The sequence below is a fragment of the Podarcis liolepis genome (assembly GCF_965112155.1).
Source record: "Podarcis liolepis genome assembly, chromosome: 4".
Taxonomy (NCBI): domain Eukaryota; kingdom Metazoa; phylum Chordata; class Lepidosauria; order Squamata; family Lacertidae; genus Podarcis; species Podarcis liolepis.
The window spans coordinates 105,464,076-105,481,379 of NC_139558.1; the positions used below are offsets into that span (position 1 = coordinate 105,464,076).

General features: G+C 47.6%; 2 protein-coding genes across 2 annotated transcripts; one reads left to right on the forward strand and one right to left on the reverse strand.

Annotated features, from left to right (window-relative positions):
- Window positions 1-144: 144 nt before the first annotated feature.
- Window positions 145-6,215, reverse strand: LOC310705821 (olfactory receptor 51G2-like; the record flags this gene model as incomplete). The annotated part of the gene is made up of 2 exons (XM_083500644.1): window positions 145-196; window positions 5,293-6,215. The coding sequence occupies 2 exons, from the start codon at window positions 6,213-6,215 to the stop codon at window positions 145-147; spliced, it is 975 nt and encodes a 324-aa protein (XP_083356770.1).
- An 8,674-nt stretch (window positions 6,216-14,889) lies between these two features.
- Window positions 14,890-15,825, forward strand: LOC310705822 (olfactory receptor 52B2-like; the record flags this gene model as incomplete). The annotated part of the gene is made up of 1 exon (XM_083500645.1): window positions 14,890-15,825. Exon 1 carries the CDS (start codon window positions 14,977-14,979, stop codon window positions 15,823-15,825), a length of 849 nt encoding a protein of 282 aa, XP_083356771.1. The 5' UTR covers window positions 14,890-14,976.
- Window positions 15,826-17,304: the final 1,479 nt, after the last annotated feature.

Below are 17,304 nucleotides of genomic sequence, written 5' to 3' on the forward strand. Positions count from 1 at the left end.
TTGCAGTAGTCCAAGCAGGAGATAGACAGAGCATGCACCACTCTGGCGAGACAGTCCGCAGGCAGGGGGGGTCTCAGCCTGCATACCAGATGGGGCTGGTACACAGCCGCCCTGGACACAGAATTGACCATGACCAAGCCACTCTCACAGTCGGCGCCTGGCCCCTGATCCCTTGCGGCAGAGCATCCCAAGGACCCTCCTAAGAGAGTTTGTACTGGTCCAGTAAACGCTTCCGCTGCGCCACCAGCAACAGCTCTCTTTGCAGAGCATTAATTAAGTCCAGTGCAGAGATTCTTGTTGCAGTACAAGCTTCAGAGTCTCAGCAGCAAAGAAATAACGACACAGGGAAGCCTGTCTTTCCAAAGACAGGTTTATTGCAGAAAGATAACAGAAACACCTCCAGAGCTTTCGGACATTTTGCTTCACGCCCCACACACAGAGGAAACAAACACTCTTTATATACTGAGCAACTTAACAACTTAACGAGCTTGACTACTTAAAGTTACATGACATTGCTAACTTGCCAGCGTCTTAGGTTTCACACCCTAACACCCCCTCTCGCTGGCAATACAAAAAACAAAATTACTTCAGACCCATTTCTTCACAAAAGTTTTCATGCCGCTGAAACCCAAGCGGTTTTGTAAAACCATCAGCTTGATTTTCATGACTGGGACAGTAGTTTAATTTAACAATTCCTGCTTTTACCGTTTGACAAACATTTTGAAAACGGATATCCAAATGTTTTGTACGACCTTTAAACTGCCCGTTTTGTGCTAACTTAAGACACGGTTGATTATCACCCCATACAGTGATTGAAGTGATGGCCTTTTCATACATCTCTTGTGCCAAGCATTTGTAAAATTCTAGATCTCTACATAACTCAGATAAGGCACAGAACTCAGCTTCTGTTGACGACAAAGCAATTAGGTTCTGTTTCTTGGATCTCCACCCAATCAGAGAGTTACCAAATTTTATTACACAGCCAGACACTGATTTTCTATCTTTTAAATTTGCCCAATCACTATCTGCCCAACAAGTAATCTGTGCTTGTCCTTCCGAAGATAATTCAAGGCAAAAATCTTTGGTGTATTGTAAATATCTTAACACTCTTTGAATTCCTTTCCATGCATTTACACTAGGTTTCGAAGCTTCTCTGCTGAGTAAGTTAACAGCGTAAGCAATATCTGGTCTACTCCATTGCGAAAGATGAAGTAAGCTTCCCAGTGCTGACTGAAAGATTTCAGCATGCTTGAATTCAGCACTATCCTTGAACTCATTGTCTTTTACAAAACCCATTTCCATTGGTGTTCTAACGCCTGCACACTCCGTCATGTTAAACTTTTTCAACATTTGCAATATCTTGCCTTTTTGATTCAGTAGAAAACTGCCATTTTTGGTCCTATCTATCTGAACACCAAGATAGACCTTCACATCACCAAGATTCTTAACTTTGAAGTGTTTATTTAACTCTTTGGCTAGTTTTTTTACTTGTTCTTGTGTCTTTGAAGTATAAATCAGGTCATCTACATAAACAAGCAAAGATTCTTGAGCATCTCCTGAACCTCTGAAATATAAGCAATTGTCAGCCTTGCTCCTGCTAAAACCAATGCCTACCAAAACGTCATTCAAACACTCATTCCAATTATGAGCAGATTGCTTGAGTCCATAAATAGATTTATGTAGTTTCCACACCTGATTTGATTTACCAACTTTCAATCCTGGCGGTAGCTCCATATAGAGCTCTTCAGCCAAGTCTGAATGAAGATAAGCTGTAGAGACATCAAATTGATTCACTTTGAACCCTTTCTGAGCCGCAACTGCTAATAGTGCCCGTAGGGTTTCACTCCTTGAAGTGGGTGCATAGACTTCGGAATAATGTAACCCCTTTCTTTGCGTAAAACCTCGAGCTACAAGCCTTGCTTTGTACTCTGGTTTCCCCATCGCTGTTGTCTTTATCCTGTACACCCACCTACAACTTACTGCCTTGGTACCTTCTGGCAGTTTGGTGATGGAAAACACACCCAGTTCTTTCATAGAATTCAACTCCTTTTGCATGGCCTCACGCCACCTACTGGCCTCCTCCTGGGGTAATTGCTCAACCTCCTCAAAACTTTCAGGTTCGCAATTTGCCAAACCAGCCCAAACACTAATAGCTTGGTACCTTTCAGGAGGTATACCTTTGTTGGTACGCTTAGAACGCCTTAACAGTTCCTGCGATGTTCCTTCAGTTTCCCCCTCTGACCCAGAATCACTAGTCGTCACCTGTTTGTCACTAGTAGTTGAAGAACTTTCTGATTCTGACTTTACACGTCTCTCTTGCTGTACAGGTGAACTTTTAGAGCTAGAAGATTCTGACTTTACAGACTTGGGTGAACTAGACGATTTCTCACCCTTGTCCTCAGACTCAAATTCCTCAGTCTGTTCTGGAACTAATACCTGCCCTGGGGCCTGAGTTTCATTGCTACTGTTCACCACATCAAATAGTATGTCAGGATTTCCATGAATCTTATTCCAACCATCCTGTTCACAAAATTCCGCACTTCTGCTGATTGTGATTTTTGTTTGATTGCCTTCTACATTCACAAATCTCCAACCTTTTGTGTTTGCTTGATAACCACAGAAAAACATTTCTTTAGACCTAGGATCGCCTTTCCTACGTTGTGCCCTAGGCACCAGCACATAAGCACGACATCCAAAAACTCTTAGATGATCAATTTTTGGTTTTTTCCCAAATAGCATGAAGTAAGGAGTGTTGCCTACTGTGCTATTGTACACTCTGTTAAAGGTATAATTCGCATACAATGCAGCCTCAGCCCAAAACCGCTGTGGAAGTCCAGAATCAAACAGCAAAGCAGCAATGGCTTCCTGTAATGTTCGAAATTTTCTTTCGGCAACTGCATTCTCCTGTGGTGAATAGGGATTGGTAAGTCTATGAACTATACCTTTCCTTTTTAACCACGTCTCCAGCGTGTGGTTCACAAATTCCCCACCACGATCTGATTGTATTTTACGTACCCTGGTGTCAAATTTACATTCGACTTCTTCAATCCAATCCATCAGGATGGAAGCTGCTTGTGATTTTTCTTTCAGAAAGAAAACCCAACTAGCCCTTGAAAAGTCATCCACCAAAATTTGCATAAATCTCGCACCTCCAAGCGATTTAACTGGCATAGGGCCACACACGTCTGTGTGCACAAGTTCAAAGGGTTTCTTGCTTACTCTATCAGATCTAGGATAGTTACATGTCTTAACCTTAGCATGTTTACAAGCACAACAATCCAGAAAATTTGGACAGGGTTTAATGTTACACTCCTCAGCTAAATCTGGCATCTTGCTTACATACTTAAAGCATATATGAGCTAACCTTCTGTGTAGTAGATGTGCACAACCTGTATGAGGAGCCTTATTTACACACTTAGCTTGCGCTTCACCTGTTGAACATCTACCTGCTGCTAACTGCTCTTCAACCAAAACAAAAAGCCCATCCTCACAGGGAATTTTAACTAGCTCCTTCCCCTGTTTCGAAATGGTGCACACATCATTTTCAAACTCAACCTTAAAACCACTTTTTACCAGGCATGACACACTCAAAAGTCCATTCTTCATTCCTGGAAGAACAAAAACAGGAAGATTAGTTTGCAAACAGTTAACATAAATTGTGCCTTTAAGGTTCATTTCTCGTTTACTATTGTCTGCTATAGTCACGGTTTTTGCAACTGGCAATGTCTTGCAGTTCATCAAGCTGCCACTAGATGTCGCTGGAACTAAACTGTGACTTGCTCCACTGTCAATTATCCACTTCAAGGTTTGTTGGCTCCTTTTAGGACTCTGTTGTGCTGCCATTGCAGATAGTCCCTTATCAGCACCTGCTCCCCCTCTGGATCGTTGATTCTTGTAGTTCTCACGTCGTCTTCCCCTGTAGCTCCGGAAACTGGCCTTGGACTGTTGAAATTCCTGTTGCTTTTCTGGACACTTTGCTATCAAATGAAACCTGCTGCCACATCGAAAACATGACTTGCTGGGCATAGCAGACACTTGTGAGGCTTCCTTACAGCTCTGCCTGCTAGTTTCCCCACGCTGGGAATTATCTGAACATCCAACCCTTGGGGTATTTGAATTATCAATACGTTTTCGATGATGTTGATATTCTTGCTCACACAATCTACCAGTCACATAATTCATATTCAGCTGGTCCTCTGGCAAAACTTGTAAAGTTAGTACTAAGTTTTCGAACCCTGCATGCAGGCTGCTAAGCAGAGTATAAACTTTAATATTTTCAGGAAAGATCACACCTAAAGATGACAGTCGGTTGAAATACTCAGTCATCTGTGACGTGTGTTCAACCACACTATCCTCTGGCTTCAGTTTCAACTCATACAAAGCACGAATAATGTTCACCTTCTCTCCGGGCGTGGCTCTATGGTGAATTCGCCTAAGAGCTTCCCAAATTTCAAATGCAGACCTTAAATTTTCCACATGAGGTAATTGGGAATCGTCTATCGATACCATCAACATGCATCTAGCTTTAGTGTCCATTTTATCATGTTCCCTGTTCTGAGCATGTGCAGCAGCCTGTTGCTCTGCTGTGGCATCTGCTGCAACAGCCACAAACGGCTTTCGCCTCTGGACATAGTCAGCCCACACTTCTTTGGCTTCCAACCAGACTTGAGCCCTCTTAGACCACTGCACGTAATTAGCAGAGTTCAACTTTGTAAAGGGAACCTGGAAATTTTCCACTGCCATTCTTGGGGTCTGCTGCTACTCCCTCTGTGTGCCCTTTCTTCTCTTTCCCCTTGGGATTTGTTTTACTCACTTTTCAGACGCCTCCAGCCTCCTTTAAGAGCTGAATTTACGACCAAGCCGGTCTTCTCTCATCTGAAAGCTGCTTTCACTTTCTCTGCACACAATACAGCTGTAGAAACGTAGAAGGATCCATAACCTAAGAGAGTTTGTACTGGTCCAGTAAACGCTTCCGCTGCGCCACCAGCAACAGCTCTCTTTGCAGAGCATTAATTAAGTCCAGTGCAGAGATTCTTGTTGCAGTACAAGCTTCAGAGTCTCAGCAGCAAAGAAATAACGACACAGGGAAGCCTGTCTTTCCAAAGACAGGTTTATTGCAGAAAGATAACAGAAACACCTCCAGAGCTTTCGGACATTTTGCTTCACGCCCCACACACAGAGGAAACAAACACTCTTTATATACTGAGCAACTTAACAACTTAACGAGCTTGACTACTTAAAGTTACATGACATTGCTAACTTGCCAGCGTCTTAGGTTTCACACCCTAACACCTCCTGCGTATCTCCTTGGTCTTGACGCTGTAGATGACGGGGTTGAGGACTGGAGGGAGGAGGAAGTGCAGGTAGGACAGCAGCAGGTAGACCTGGGGAGACGCCTTCCTCTTCTTCCCAAACCTGTGGATCATGGAGAGGCTCAGGAGCAGCGTGTAGAAGAGGAGAACGGCGCAGAGGTGGGAGACGCAGGTGTTGAGGGCCTTCAGGCGCTCCCTCCAGGTGGCGATGCTCAGCACGGTCCTCAGGATCAGGCCGTAGGAAAGCAGGATGAGGACGGAGTCCAGGCCCAGCGTGGAGAGGAGGACAAAGAGGCCGTAAGCGCTGTTGGGGCGAGTGTCCGAACAGGCCACCTTGAGGACGTCCGGGTGGACGCAGTAGGAGTGCGAGAGCGCCTTGACCCCGCAGTACTTGAGCCTGCGCAACATGAAGGGCAGACGCAGGTGCAGGATCACGGCCCGGAGGACAATGGCCAGGCCCATCTTGGCGATTGCGGAGCCGGTCAGGACGGAGGCGTATCTCAGAGGGTTCCAGATGGCCACGAAGCGGTCAAAGGCCATGGCCAGCAGGATGGCGGACTCCGTGACCGAGAAGGTGTGGATGAAGAAGAGCTGGGCAAAGCAGGCCTCGGCCCTCACCGCCACGGAGCACAGGAGGAAGACGCTGAGCATGGAGGGCAGTGTGGAGGCCGAGAGCGCCAGGTCAGCCAGCGCCAGCATGGCCAGGAAGAGGTACATGGGGGCACAGAGACCCTGCCCTGCGCGGATGGCGGCCAGAATGGTGGAGTTGCCCACGAAGGAGACGAGGTACATGGCGCCCAGTGGGAGCATCAGCCAGCTGTGCGCAGAGCCCAGTCCAGGGATGTCCCTCAGGATGAAGATCTGCGGAGTCTCCTCGCTCTCCGTCCAGTTGGAGAGTGACATGGTGCCTCTCGTGTCACGCCTGGGGATTCAGAGCAGAGGGGAAACATGGCGGAGCTGGAGAGGAAATCCTGCAGGATCAGGCCAGGGGTGCATCTAGACCTAGAATCATGGAAGTGGACAACTGGAGGAGAACTCAGGGGTCCTCTAGTCCAGCCCCCTGTGAGGCAGGAAGCACAGCTTAAGCATCCAAGAAAGATAATAATAATAAAATAATAACAATAAATTTTATTTATACCCGGCCAGAGCCGGGCTAAGGGCGGTCAACACCAATAAAATCACAGTAAAAACATAATAGGGGGGAAAGAAAAAAGAAAAAAACCAATTTAAAATACAGGTTAAAATGCAATTTAAAATGCAGCATCATTTTAAAAGTGGCCGATAAATCAAGACCATAAGGGGAGGGAAACATAAGGGTCAGACCGAGTCCAAACCAAAGGCCAGGCGGAACAGCTCTGTCTTGCAGGCCCTGCGGAAAGATGTCAAGTCCCACAGGGCCCTGGTCTCTTGTGGTTATAAAGACTAGGACTAGTTGCCTGAGAAACAGTTTCTACCCAAATGCAATTTTGGTTTTAAACTCATTGTAAGGAGTCTGTAAGGGAGTATATTGTATTTCATTATGGGGTATCAGAATTTTTAGAGGACTAACCAGGTTGGGATAGCAGGCTTGTGGGTTTTTTTGAATGTCTGATGCAGATTTTTCAATTTCGTTGTTTTGTGTGGGACAATGACAATAAAGATATCGTATCGCATCGTAGTGTGAACCGCCAGCGTCGCCCGAGCACGGAGCAAGCCAGTCTCTGTGTGTCCATCTCACACCCACCTCTCCAGCTATCGTTCTCCTACCTGGCGACCAGGTGAGGCAGGTGAAGGAATACGCCACCCATGAGCCTGGGTTGTCCCATCAGGGGCATAGGAAAGGGGGGGGCCGCCCCAGGCGCCATCACGGAGCGGGGGTTGACAAATTATCAAGGAACAATTACTGCCCTACTAGGCGGTTCTTTAAAAACTTTTTTAAAAAAATGCCTTCTCCAAAGGTCTTATCTCACTACACTAGGGATTATATAGCTACATATGAAATTTCATGCATATCAGTTAATAACTTGACCCTCCTCCACAAAAATAGCTGTATACTTAGCCGTTTTCCTATGTCGTGAAGGCTGAAATTTCAACAAAGCACGTGCCTTTGCTAGACTCTTTTCGGGCACCTGCTAGAAGCATTCTTCTATAGGCAAGCATACCTAGGTGCTTAGGAAGCAATTTTAATCTCAATATTTTAGCTTTTGTATATTTTAAAGTAGGATTGTTAATTTTTCTTGATCTTACTGCTGTGGTTTTTTTGTTTTGTTTTGGTAAACCAATTTTCAGGTTTTTTTAAATAGATTTTATTAAATAAATAAACAATAAATAGAAATATAAATAAAACAACGCAAGCTAAAACACAATCCATCCTGTAGATTTAAGTATCTGTCCATAGTCGCCTACTTGTTACCAGAGGCTCAGAATCCACATTCCTTTGTAAGAAAATATGAAGTAACGTAAAGCCATTTTTGCAGACAATAAATAAACAAATAAATGTGTGGGGTGGGGGGTGACAAGACGTTTTCCGCACTGGGTACCACCTGACCTTCCTACGCCTCTGTGTCCCATCCCTTAGTTGTAGCTGCCGCAACAAAGCTCCTTCTTCTGGGATACTGAGGAGGACATTTCAGCGGGCAGCGAAGGTCTTAAAAGAGAGGGCTGCCATCTGCCTTATTGCAGGGCAGATTTGAGGGTAATCCATAATACGTGGAACGAGTCTGCCCCTGTGGCTTGATGGAGGTAGAAACTGTCTCTCATGCCTTGTTACGCTTCCATTTTTATGGGAATATACGCTCAGTATGTATTACCCCTGCTGTGCAAAAATCTCCAAATGAACCCGAAGTTCAATGTCTAAAATCCCTGGTAGAGGACAAGGATCCTGAGATCACGTTAAAGGTAGCCAAATTCTGTGTGATTGCCATAAAACTTAGGGAACAAGCTGTGCTGTCATAATGATTAAGGTTTTAAATGATAATTTTAGGTTATATGTTAGCAACTAAGTTTTAATTTATATATATTTTTGACTATTCCTATATCTGTATTGTCCCTGTTATACCTAATTGCAAATTCAAATGTATCCCTATCGTGTTTTATGACTTCCTTGATATTGTATGTGGGCTGGAACTGGTCTGTGACCGAAATAATAAAAATCAATTCAATTCAGTTCAACCATGAGAAGCTAAGAAGAGCCTTCTGGATCCGGCCCAATGGAGCCCATCTGGTCCAGGATTCTCTTCTCACAGTGGCCAACCAGATGGATGCACTCAAGCAAGACCTGAGCGTTCTCTGTCCTCCTGCAGTTTCCAACAACTGGCCTTCAGAAGCGTCCCTGCCTCTGATGGGGAGGGAGAGCAGAGCCATCCTGGCCAAAAGCCAGAGCCTTATCTTCCACAAACTTGTCCACTCCTCTTTTAAAGTCATCTCGGTTGATGGCCATTCCTGCCTCCTGCATTAGGGAGTCCCACAGATTCAGGGCAGATTTTTAAATCCAGTAGCTTCCTCGGATGTCCCCGCTGAGTTCTAGTGTTATGAGGGAGGGAGGGGAAAAAAAGCTTTCTCTCCCCACTCTCTCACACCGTGCGTCATTCCACAAACTTCTATCATGAACCGTGGAATGGCACCGTTGGAAGCGAGCGCCAGGGTCATCTAGTCCTGCAATGATGGAATCTTTTTTTGCCTGTTGTGGGGCTCAAAAGAGACGCCGAGATTAAGAGCTTCGTGCTCTACTGACTGAGCTGCTTTTCCTCTAATCCAAGAATGCTGTAAAACTCCATCAAGAGGGAAGTCGCTCCAGCCTCTTGGCCATTGGGGCAGCTCTTTTCTGAACCGCTTGAACCACACGCCAATTAAAGGAACCCTTTGTTTTTTCTGAACCGAATTATCTGATGTTCAGCATCAGCTCTTTGCAAACCGGGCTCTTGTTTCCTTTGGCTGAGCTGCTCCCACCCTCCCTGGCTAGCACACTCACCCAGGTCACCCAGACAAAGCCCCAACATGCCCCCCCTCCACAGGGGTCCTGTTCAGCGAGCAGCCAGTGTGACTTACTGGAATCCTTGCAAGAGAATCCAGAGGAGGAGTCTTGTGCCAGGAGGGGCGTCCTCATCTCCTGCCCTTTCCAGGGTTTATAAGCCGTTGCACCATCTCCCGACTGGGAGCCTATAATGGGTCTGGGATTTGGAGGGGGGGCACCTGGGCTCTTGAAGCTGAAGGGTTCGAGCTGCCTTTTCTGTCTGTAGCCTGAAGATGTGTAGGTGGTGCTTAACACCTGCCAAACTAGCAAAGATGTACAAAATGAAAAATAAGAACTGTTGGAAATGCACTGTAAAAGAGGGAAATTTTCTCCACATGTGGTGGTTGTGTGACAAGGCAAAGACTTGTGTATAATGAGTTGAAAAAGATATTTAGGTACACCTTTTATAATGTTACCAGAAAAATCCGAGGGCTCCCTTGGACAAAATAAAGACACCAACCAGGATAACTTGGAGCAAAACAGCAGCCTGTAGGCTTGGCCTTTATTGAACTGTTGCAACAGGGTGTTCCCCTCACTTACAAGAGAGAGGAAAGACCCAGAAAGATGGTGTGCAAGACCTTATAAAAACTTTTGATATTCCCATCCTCTAGGGCAGGGGTCTGCAACCTTTAAGACAAAAAGAGCCACTTGGACCCGTTTCTGAAGGGGAAAAAAACCTGGGAGCCGCAAAACCATTGCGACATTTAAAACAAATATATCTCCGGAGCCGCGATCTGACAGCGGGCGGGAAGGTGACGTTGGGATAGTGCGTGACTAACGCACGCACCGCCCCCATGCGACGTCACAGCCAGTACAGCGCCCGCCACAGTGGCGAGTGTCGGGACGCACAATGCGCCTCCTCCCCTTGCTAGTATCCGCCCTGGAGCCGCGGCAAAGGTGTAAAAGAGCCACATGCGGCTCCGGAGCCGCAGGTTGCAGACCCCTGCTCTAGGTCAAGCCCACCCCCAGAAACATCATACATACATTACAGAAAGGAGGGGTTGAGGGAGGAGTTGTGGTGGTAACCTGAGTGTCCTGTCACTTGGCTGGTTCCTCCTTTCCCCCTCCCCATGAGTCACTTCCAGGAGACAAAGGGGAGTTGGCAGTTTCCTGCCCCCAGAGGGAAGATCTGATCATTGTTCTTTGTTTCAGTCCATGCTGAATCCACTCCCATATGCAAGTTCTTTGTGATCTTGATGGTCTTCTGTCTAGGACCATCAGGGTTGGCATAGCAACTGGGCAGGGCTCCTGTGGATGTGCTGGGATGTTCAAGGGATTATGGCTAGCCTGTATCAAACCTTCCCCATTTTGTAGTCCTTGTCATATGGAGTAAAATAAAAGTGGAACAGTGCAAATCCGATGTATGGTTGATTTTTCTATGAATTTATAACAGAAGCGTGGCGTATGTAGTGTGTGAGTGTGAGTGTGTGTGAAGTTTCTACAAACTGAATGATTGGGGTGGGGGGTTCCTGCTACAATAAGAAGAGAAGAAGAGTTTGGATTTGATATCCCACTTTATCACTACCTGAAGGAGTCTCAGTGAGAGCCAGAGTGGTGTAGTGGTTAAGAATTTGCTGCCAAGGAGTGTGGTGGAGTCTCCTTCTTTGGAGGTCTTTAAGCAGAGGCTTGACAACCATATGTCAGGAGTGCTCTGATGGTGTTTCCTGCTTGGCAGGGGGTTGGACTCGATGGCCCTTGTGGTCTCTTCCAACTCTATGATTCTATGATTCTAAGAGCAGTAGACTCCTAATCTGGGGAACCGGGTTCGCGTCTCCGCTCCTCCACATGCAGCTGCTGGGTGACCTTGGGCCAGTCACACTTCTCTCAAGTCTCTCAACCCCACTCACCTCACAGAGTGTTTGTTCTGGGGGAGGAAGGGAAAGGAGAATGTTAGCCGCTTTGCGACTCCTTCGGGTAGTGATAAAGCGGGATATCAAATCCAAACTCTTCTTCTCAAAGCGGCTCACATTCTCCTTTCCCTTCCTCCCCCACAACAAACACCCTGTGAGGTGAGTGGGGCTGAGAGACTTCAGAGAAGTGTGACTGGCCCAAGGTCACCCAGCAGCTGCAGGTGGAGGAGCGGATACGCGAACCCGGTTCACCAGATTACGAGTCTACCGCTCCTAACCACTATACCACACTGGCTCTCTTTTTTTAATAAAAAAAAAAGCCTGGAGGCATTTTTGCTAGGAATGGTTGGAGAGGACATTAAAAAGGAAGACCAGAAATTCTTCCTGTATGCCACAACAGCAGGAAGACTGCTCCTCGCACAGAGATGGAAACAACAGGATATTCCGACAATTGAAGAATGGCAACAGAAAGTATCGGAGTATGCGGAAATAGCAAGGCTAACTGGAAGAATCCAACAGCAGGACAATGGGAAATTCCAAAAAGAATGGTCCAAACTTATGGTATACTTAGAGAAAACGGAACATAAATAAATACACTCACAGGACTGATATAAAACTCCTACCGTTTATTGTAAACATTTGGTTAGACCATAAGATGTAATGCTGTAATATAATAAGGAATGTATGTTTAAAGTATAACACAAAAACTTATTAAGGAATTGTAGACATTTATAGAATGTATATATAGTAAACACGCTTAAGTAAGAGCAATACAGAGAAGCCAGAAGAGGGGTAGAAGGAAGTTAATTCGGATAAGATATAGAAGTTAAGGAGAATAATATTGTTAAGCTGTATTGTGACTGAGATATTTGGGGGGGGGGAATCAATAAAAATCATTGAAGAGAAAAAAAACATTTTGCCTTTTTTGGGTTGGAGAAAAGGCAATGAAGGAGTAACACACTAGAACTCCTGCACAATGTTGGGAGATTGAGGACAGAGAAAAGAAAGTCCTTCTTTGGCGCAGCGCAGACTTAAACTATGGAACTCCCTGCCACTTGAATGGCTTGAGAAGAGGAATGGAGGGATTCATGGAGAAGAGGGCTTTCAATGGCTGCTGGCAACGGTGGTCTGGGACATTTAGCCCCTAGAGGCGAAACCCCCAGCTCTCTTCCCTGCCCCCTCCTGCCCCTCACCGCCCCAGGTGTCCTCTGACATTGCACCCCCACTCTGCTGCCACATGTGTACAGTTGGCCCACCCCTTACGTCAGGATTTTGTTGGGGGGGGGGTCTGCATGCACAAAACCCAAATCTTGCAAAGTCAAGAACCCCCAGAACTGCCCCTGCGCCCAGCGAGGGAAAGGGCTGCTTTCTGGGCTCTGGGAACATTTCCTGAGCCCTGTAATCAAGAAAAGCTCTCTGGGTGGACAAGCGGAAGCAGAATAATAAGTAAACGGAAAGCAGGAACCGTGGGCTCCCCCTGTTCTCCATTTATTCTTTTATCTCCCCCTTTGTTGTAAATGACCTGCTATCATTGCAGCCCTTCCAGGCACACTTTTCAGAAGGCCACCGCTGAAGCCCAGGGCCAGCCCAAGACATTGTGGCACCTGATGCGAATGACAAAATGACGCCCCCCCCCTCCTCTCTAGGGAAGAAGGGAAGGGGCCAGCTTCTCCATCAGGAAGAAGGAGGGAATAAAGATCCTCATCAGGATCTGCTGCCCTGCACCCCAAGGGTCATCTAGTCCAACCCCCCGCAATGCAGGAATCTCAACTAAAGCCCATCCAGCCTCTGTTTGGAGACCTCCGTGGAAGGAGAGTCCACCACCTTCTCAAGGAATCCGTTCAACCGTCAAGTAGCTCCTACCCTCAGAAAGTCCTTCCTGATGTTTGGTTGATGGCTTTACAATATACAGTGGTCCCTTGGTTCTCAAACTTAATCCGTTCCGGAAGTCCGTTCCAAAACCAAAGCATTCCAAAACCAAGGTGCGCTTTCCCATAGAAAGGAATGCAAAAGGGATTAATCCGTTCCAGACTTTTAATAACAATCCCCAAAGCAGCAATTTAACATGAATTTTATTATCTGATGAGACCATTGATCCATAAAATGAAAGCAATAAACAATGTGCTGCAGTCTCACAATCAATCAGTAGCTGAACTGGGTTCCACACAGAGACACACACACACAGCCACAAAAACGCAAAATAAATAGCAAAAACAGACAGACCTCAGTGTAACACTCCAAACAGAAGTGTGGCACTCAAATCGGAAGCGTAACACTCAAAAAGGAGCATGTTCAACTTCTGAAAAAAGTTCGTAAACCACAACACTTCCTTCCGGGTTTGCAGTGTTTGGGTTCCAAGTTGTTTGAGAACCAAGGCGTTTGAGAACCAAGGTACCACTGTATTCTCCCTGTTCTTAATGATCATGATAGCAACATGGGTTAGATGTGCGAATCCTCTTTTGACCTCTTCATTTCCCCCATTTTTGGACATTGTGCAAATGCCCCCCTCCACAGGCAAAGCAACTTTACAAGCATCCCTGCATTTATTCCTGCATCGCAAGGGGTTGGACTAGATGGCCCAAGGGGTCCCTTCCAACTCCACAATTCCTTGATCCCAGGAAAACCCGGCCAGGCAGCAGGGCAGCAGCTCAGAGCGGGAGACGGGAGGCAACGATCTGTCTGTGGGGCATCCCTCCCTTTGGTGGGGCTTCTCTTCCCTGGGGGAGCCCATGGGAGCAGGTGGCCAGGTTCCTCCTCTCCCAGCAAGGGGCTTCCTCCACCTGCTGCAGCTCCTCCCCACCTGCTCCTGGCCAAGGGGGAGGCTGCGGAAGCCAAGAGTCATTATCCGGATGCTGTCTCCGGATGAATCCACAGGGGAAGAGAGCAGAAGGACCTTTGAGAGCTGGAGAACTGGGGGCTGCAGACTCCCTTGCTTCCTCACCAGCTGGGGTGGAGGAGAGGAGAAGTCCTCTGCTCAGTTGCAGCTGGAGACCTCAGAGGATAAACGAGGCCCTGCCCTGCTCCCTCCCCTCCCAGGCAGAAGCTCATCCATCCAGGAGAAGGAGGACCGGCCTGGTGAGTCAATGCTAGCCACTGCTGTATCGCTTGGAGAACAAGGAATTTCATTTTGCCCTCAAAGTTAAGCACTAAAACTGAACCAAGGAATGGAAGCTGATTGAACAGTTGAGGATGGTGGGTCTGCTTAGCCTGGAGGAGAGCGAGAGATGGCACGAGAGCCATCTTCAGGTATCTGAAGGGCCATCACATGGAAGCTGGAGCAAGCTTGCCTTCTTCTGCTCCGGAAGGGAAGACCCAAATCAACGGACTAATATGGCAATAAAGGAGATTCCGACTGAACTTTAGGAAGGGCAAGAGCTGTTTGACAGTGGAACAGACTGGTGCAGCCTCTCCTTCCTTGGAGGTTTTTAAGCAGAGGTTGGGTGGCCACAAGTCAGGAGTTCTGTAGCTGTGATTCCTGTATTGCGGGGGGCTGGACTCAATGTCTCCACAGGATCCTTTCCATCTCTACAATTCTATGAAATCCAACTTGTGAAACGTCAGGCTGAGGACGGAACGGACTGAGGCTGCTCTTTCCATTCCTCCAACCTGCTCATTTCCTTCGATTCTGCCTCCCTCTCTCAGAAGCTACCCTCTTCCAGACTCTACCTTGGTGGGTTGAGATATCATGGAGACAACCAAGACACTCCAGGTTGCTGAACCCGCCTCTGCCAACCAGAGTGCCTTCCACCCGGCTTCGTTCATCCTTCTTGGCATCCCGGGCCTGGAGGCGTATCACGGCTGGATTGCCCTCCTCTTCTGCCTGATGTACATTGTGGCCCTTTGGGGCAACTCTTGCCTGCTGTACATCATCGCCACCGAGCGCAGCCTCCACCAGCCCATGTACCTCTTCCTGGCCCTGCTGGCCCTGGCAGACCTGGCCTTGTCCTCCTCCACTGTGCCCAAAACCCTGAGCGTCCTCCTCTCCCTCTCCAAGGAGATCTCCTTCCAGGCCTGCCTGGCCCAGATGTTCTTCACCCACCTCAGCTTCATCGCAGAGTCCACCATCCTGCTCGCCATGGCCTTTGACCGCTACGTCGCCATCTGCCAACCGCTGCGCTACGCCGCCATCCTCACCCGCCCCGCCATCGTGAGGGTCGGGCTGGCCGCTCTCGCCAGGGGCTTCTGCGTGATGCTCCCCACGGTCTTCCTCCTCCAGAGGCTGCCGTACTGTGGGCACCGGGAGATGCCTCACTCTTACTGCGAACACATGGGCGTCGCTCGCATGGCCTGTGCAGACATCGGCGTCAACATCTGGTATGGCTTGGCGACCACCCTTTTGTCTCCCGGCCTGGACGTGGTCCTCATTGCCGTCTCCTACACTCTGATCCTCAGGGCGGTTTTCCGTCTCCCATCCAAGGATGCCCGCCTCAAGGCCATCGGGACGTGCGGCTCCCACCTGTGCGTCATAGTCTTGTTCTACACCCCTGCCTTCTTCTCTTTCTTTGCCCACCGCTTTAGCCACGGTACCATCCCTCAGCACCTTCTCATTCTCCTGGCCAACATCTACCAGCTCCTCCCTCCTGTCCTGAACCCCGTGGTCTATGCGGTCAAGACCAAATGCATCCGGGAGAGGCTGGCTCAGGCCCTTTGGAAAGCAGGGAAGGGGTGCTGAGCTTGGGGTGCTGAGCTTGGGGTCCCTGGAAGGGTGGGTGTCTGTTTTGCTTGTTTGTTTTACTCATTCGTTGGAAGCATTGCAGGGAATGGACCAGGGGGTATCCCTTCCAACTCTACAGTTTGGTGATTCTGTGATTCTGTGCACTCTTCTGCCCCCTAAAATGAGGGAATGGGTTTTGCCTGGAAAATAACAGGAAAGTCTGATGCAGCAGCAGGAAAAAAACAAACGCTAACAACTCAAAGCTATTCTAGGCTGTATCAACAGAAGTCTAGTGTCCAGATCAAGGGAAGTAATATTCCTGTTCTATTCTGCCTTGGTCAGACCACACCTGGAGCACGGTGTCCAGTTCTGGGTACCACAATTTAAGAAGGATCTTGACAAGCTGGAACATGTGCAGAGGAGGGTGACCACAATGATCAAGGGTCTGGAAACTAAGCCTTATGAAGAACAGTTGAAGGAGCTGGGTATGTTTAGTTTGGAAAAGAGGAAACTGAGAGGAGACACGATAGCCACCTTCAAATATCTGATGGGCTGCCAGGTGAAGATGAGGTGTTGGGCACTGTGTTCAGTTTAGAAGGTGTGCAGTGGAGGGCAACCAAGATGACTGAGGGTCTGGAAACCAAGTCTTATGAAGCACTGCTCAATAAGCTGTGTATGTTTAGCCTGGAGGTGAGAGGATGACCATTTTCTTAAGGGCTTTTGCATGGAACATGGAGCAAGTTTGTGTTCTCCTTGGACGGTAGGACTTAAGCCCATGACTTCAAGTTGCAAGAAATGAGATTCTGCCACCAGGAAGAATTTCTGTTGGTAAGAGCCATTTGACGGTTTAACAAATTCCCCTGGGAGGTTGTGGACTCTCCTTCCTTTGAAGTTTCTAAGCAGAGGTTGGATGGTCATTTGTCTTGGGTGCTTTAGCTGAGATTCTGGCATTGCAGGGGGCTGGACTAGACGACCCTTGGCATCCCTTCCAACTCTAGAATCCAATGATTCTATGATTTCTTTTGCTGCTTTCTCCCACCTCAGACTCTTACTGCTGAGTGTTGAGAGATGGGTATTGGGGGTGGTATCCTTGGAAACTCTGAATCAATGAATCCCCACATTTTGTCCTGGGGTAGATAAGCCCAAAGAGGAGGTCTGGGTATGGGGTAGTCCTTAGAGTGTCAGACTAGGCCCAGAATTCCCATTCTTGAGCACCCCTCATTTCTCTCAGCTCAACCTCGCTCTCCAGGTTGTTGTGAGGCCAAAAGGGGGTGAGGAAAAGATGCCTGCATGCAGCCCTGAGCAATTGGGAGGAAAATGTCACTTGTGTGTGTGTGAGAGAGAGAGAGATAAGGGCTTTATCTGAGAATTTGGGTCTAGTTCAAAGCAGAGCTTCTGGAAAGGGGGAAAAGCATTTTGGTGAATGGGAAGAACTCGGAGACGGCTCTTTTGTCATGAATGTGTCTGTTGTAGGGGAATTAGAAATTAAAACACATG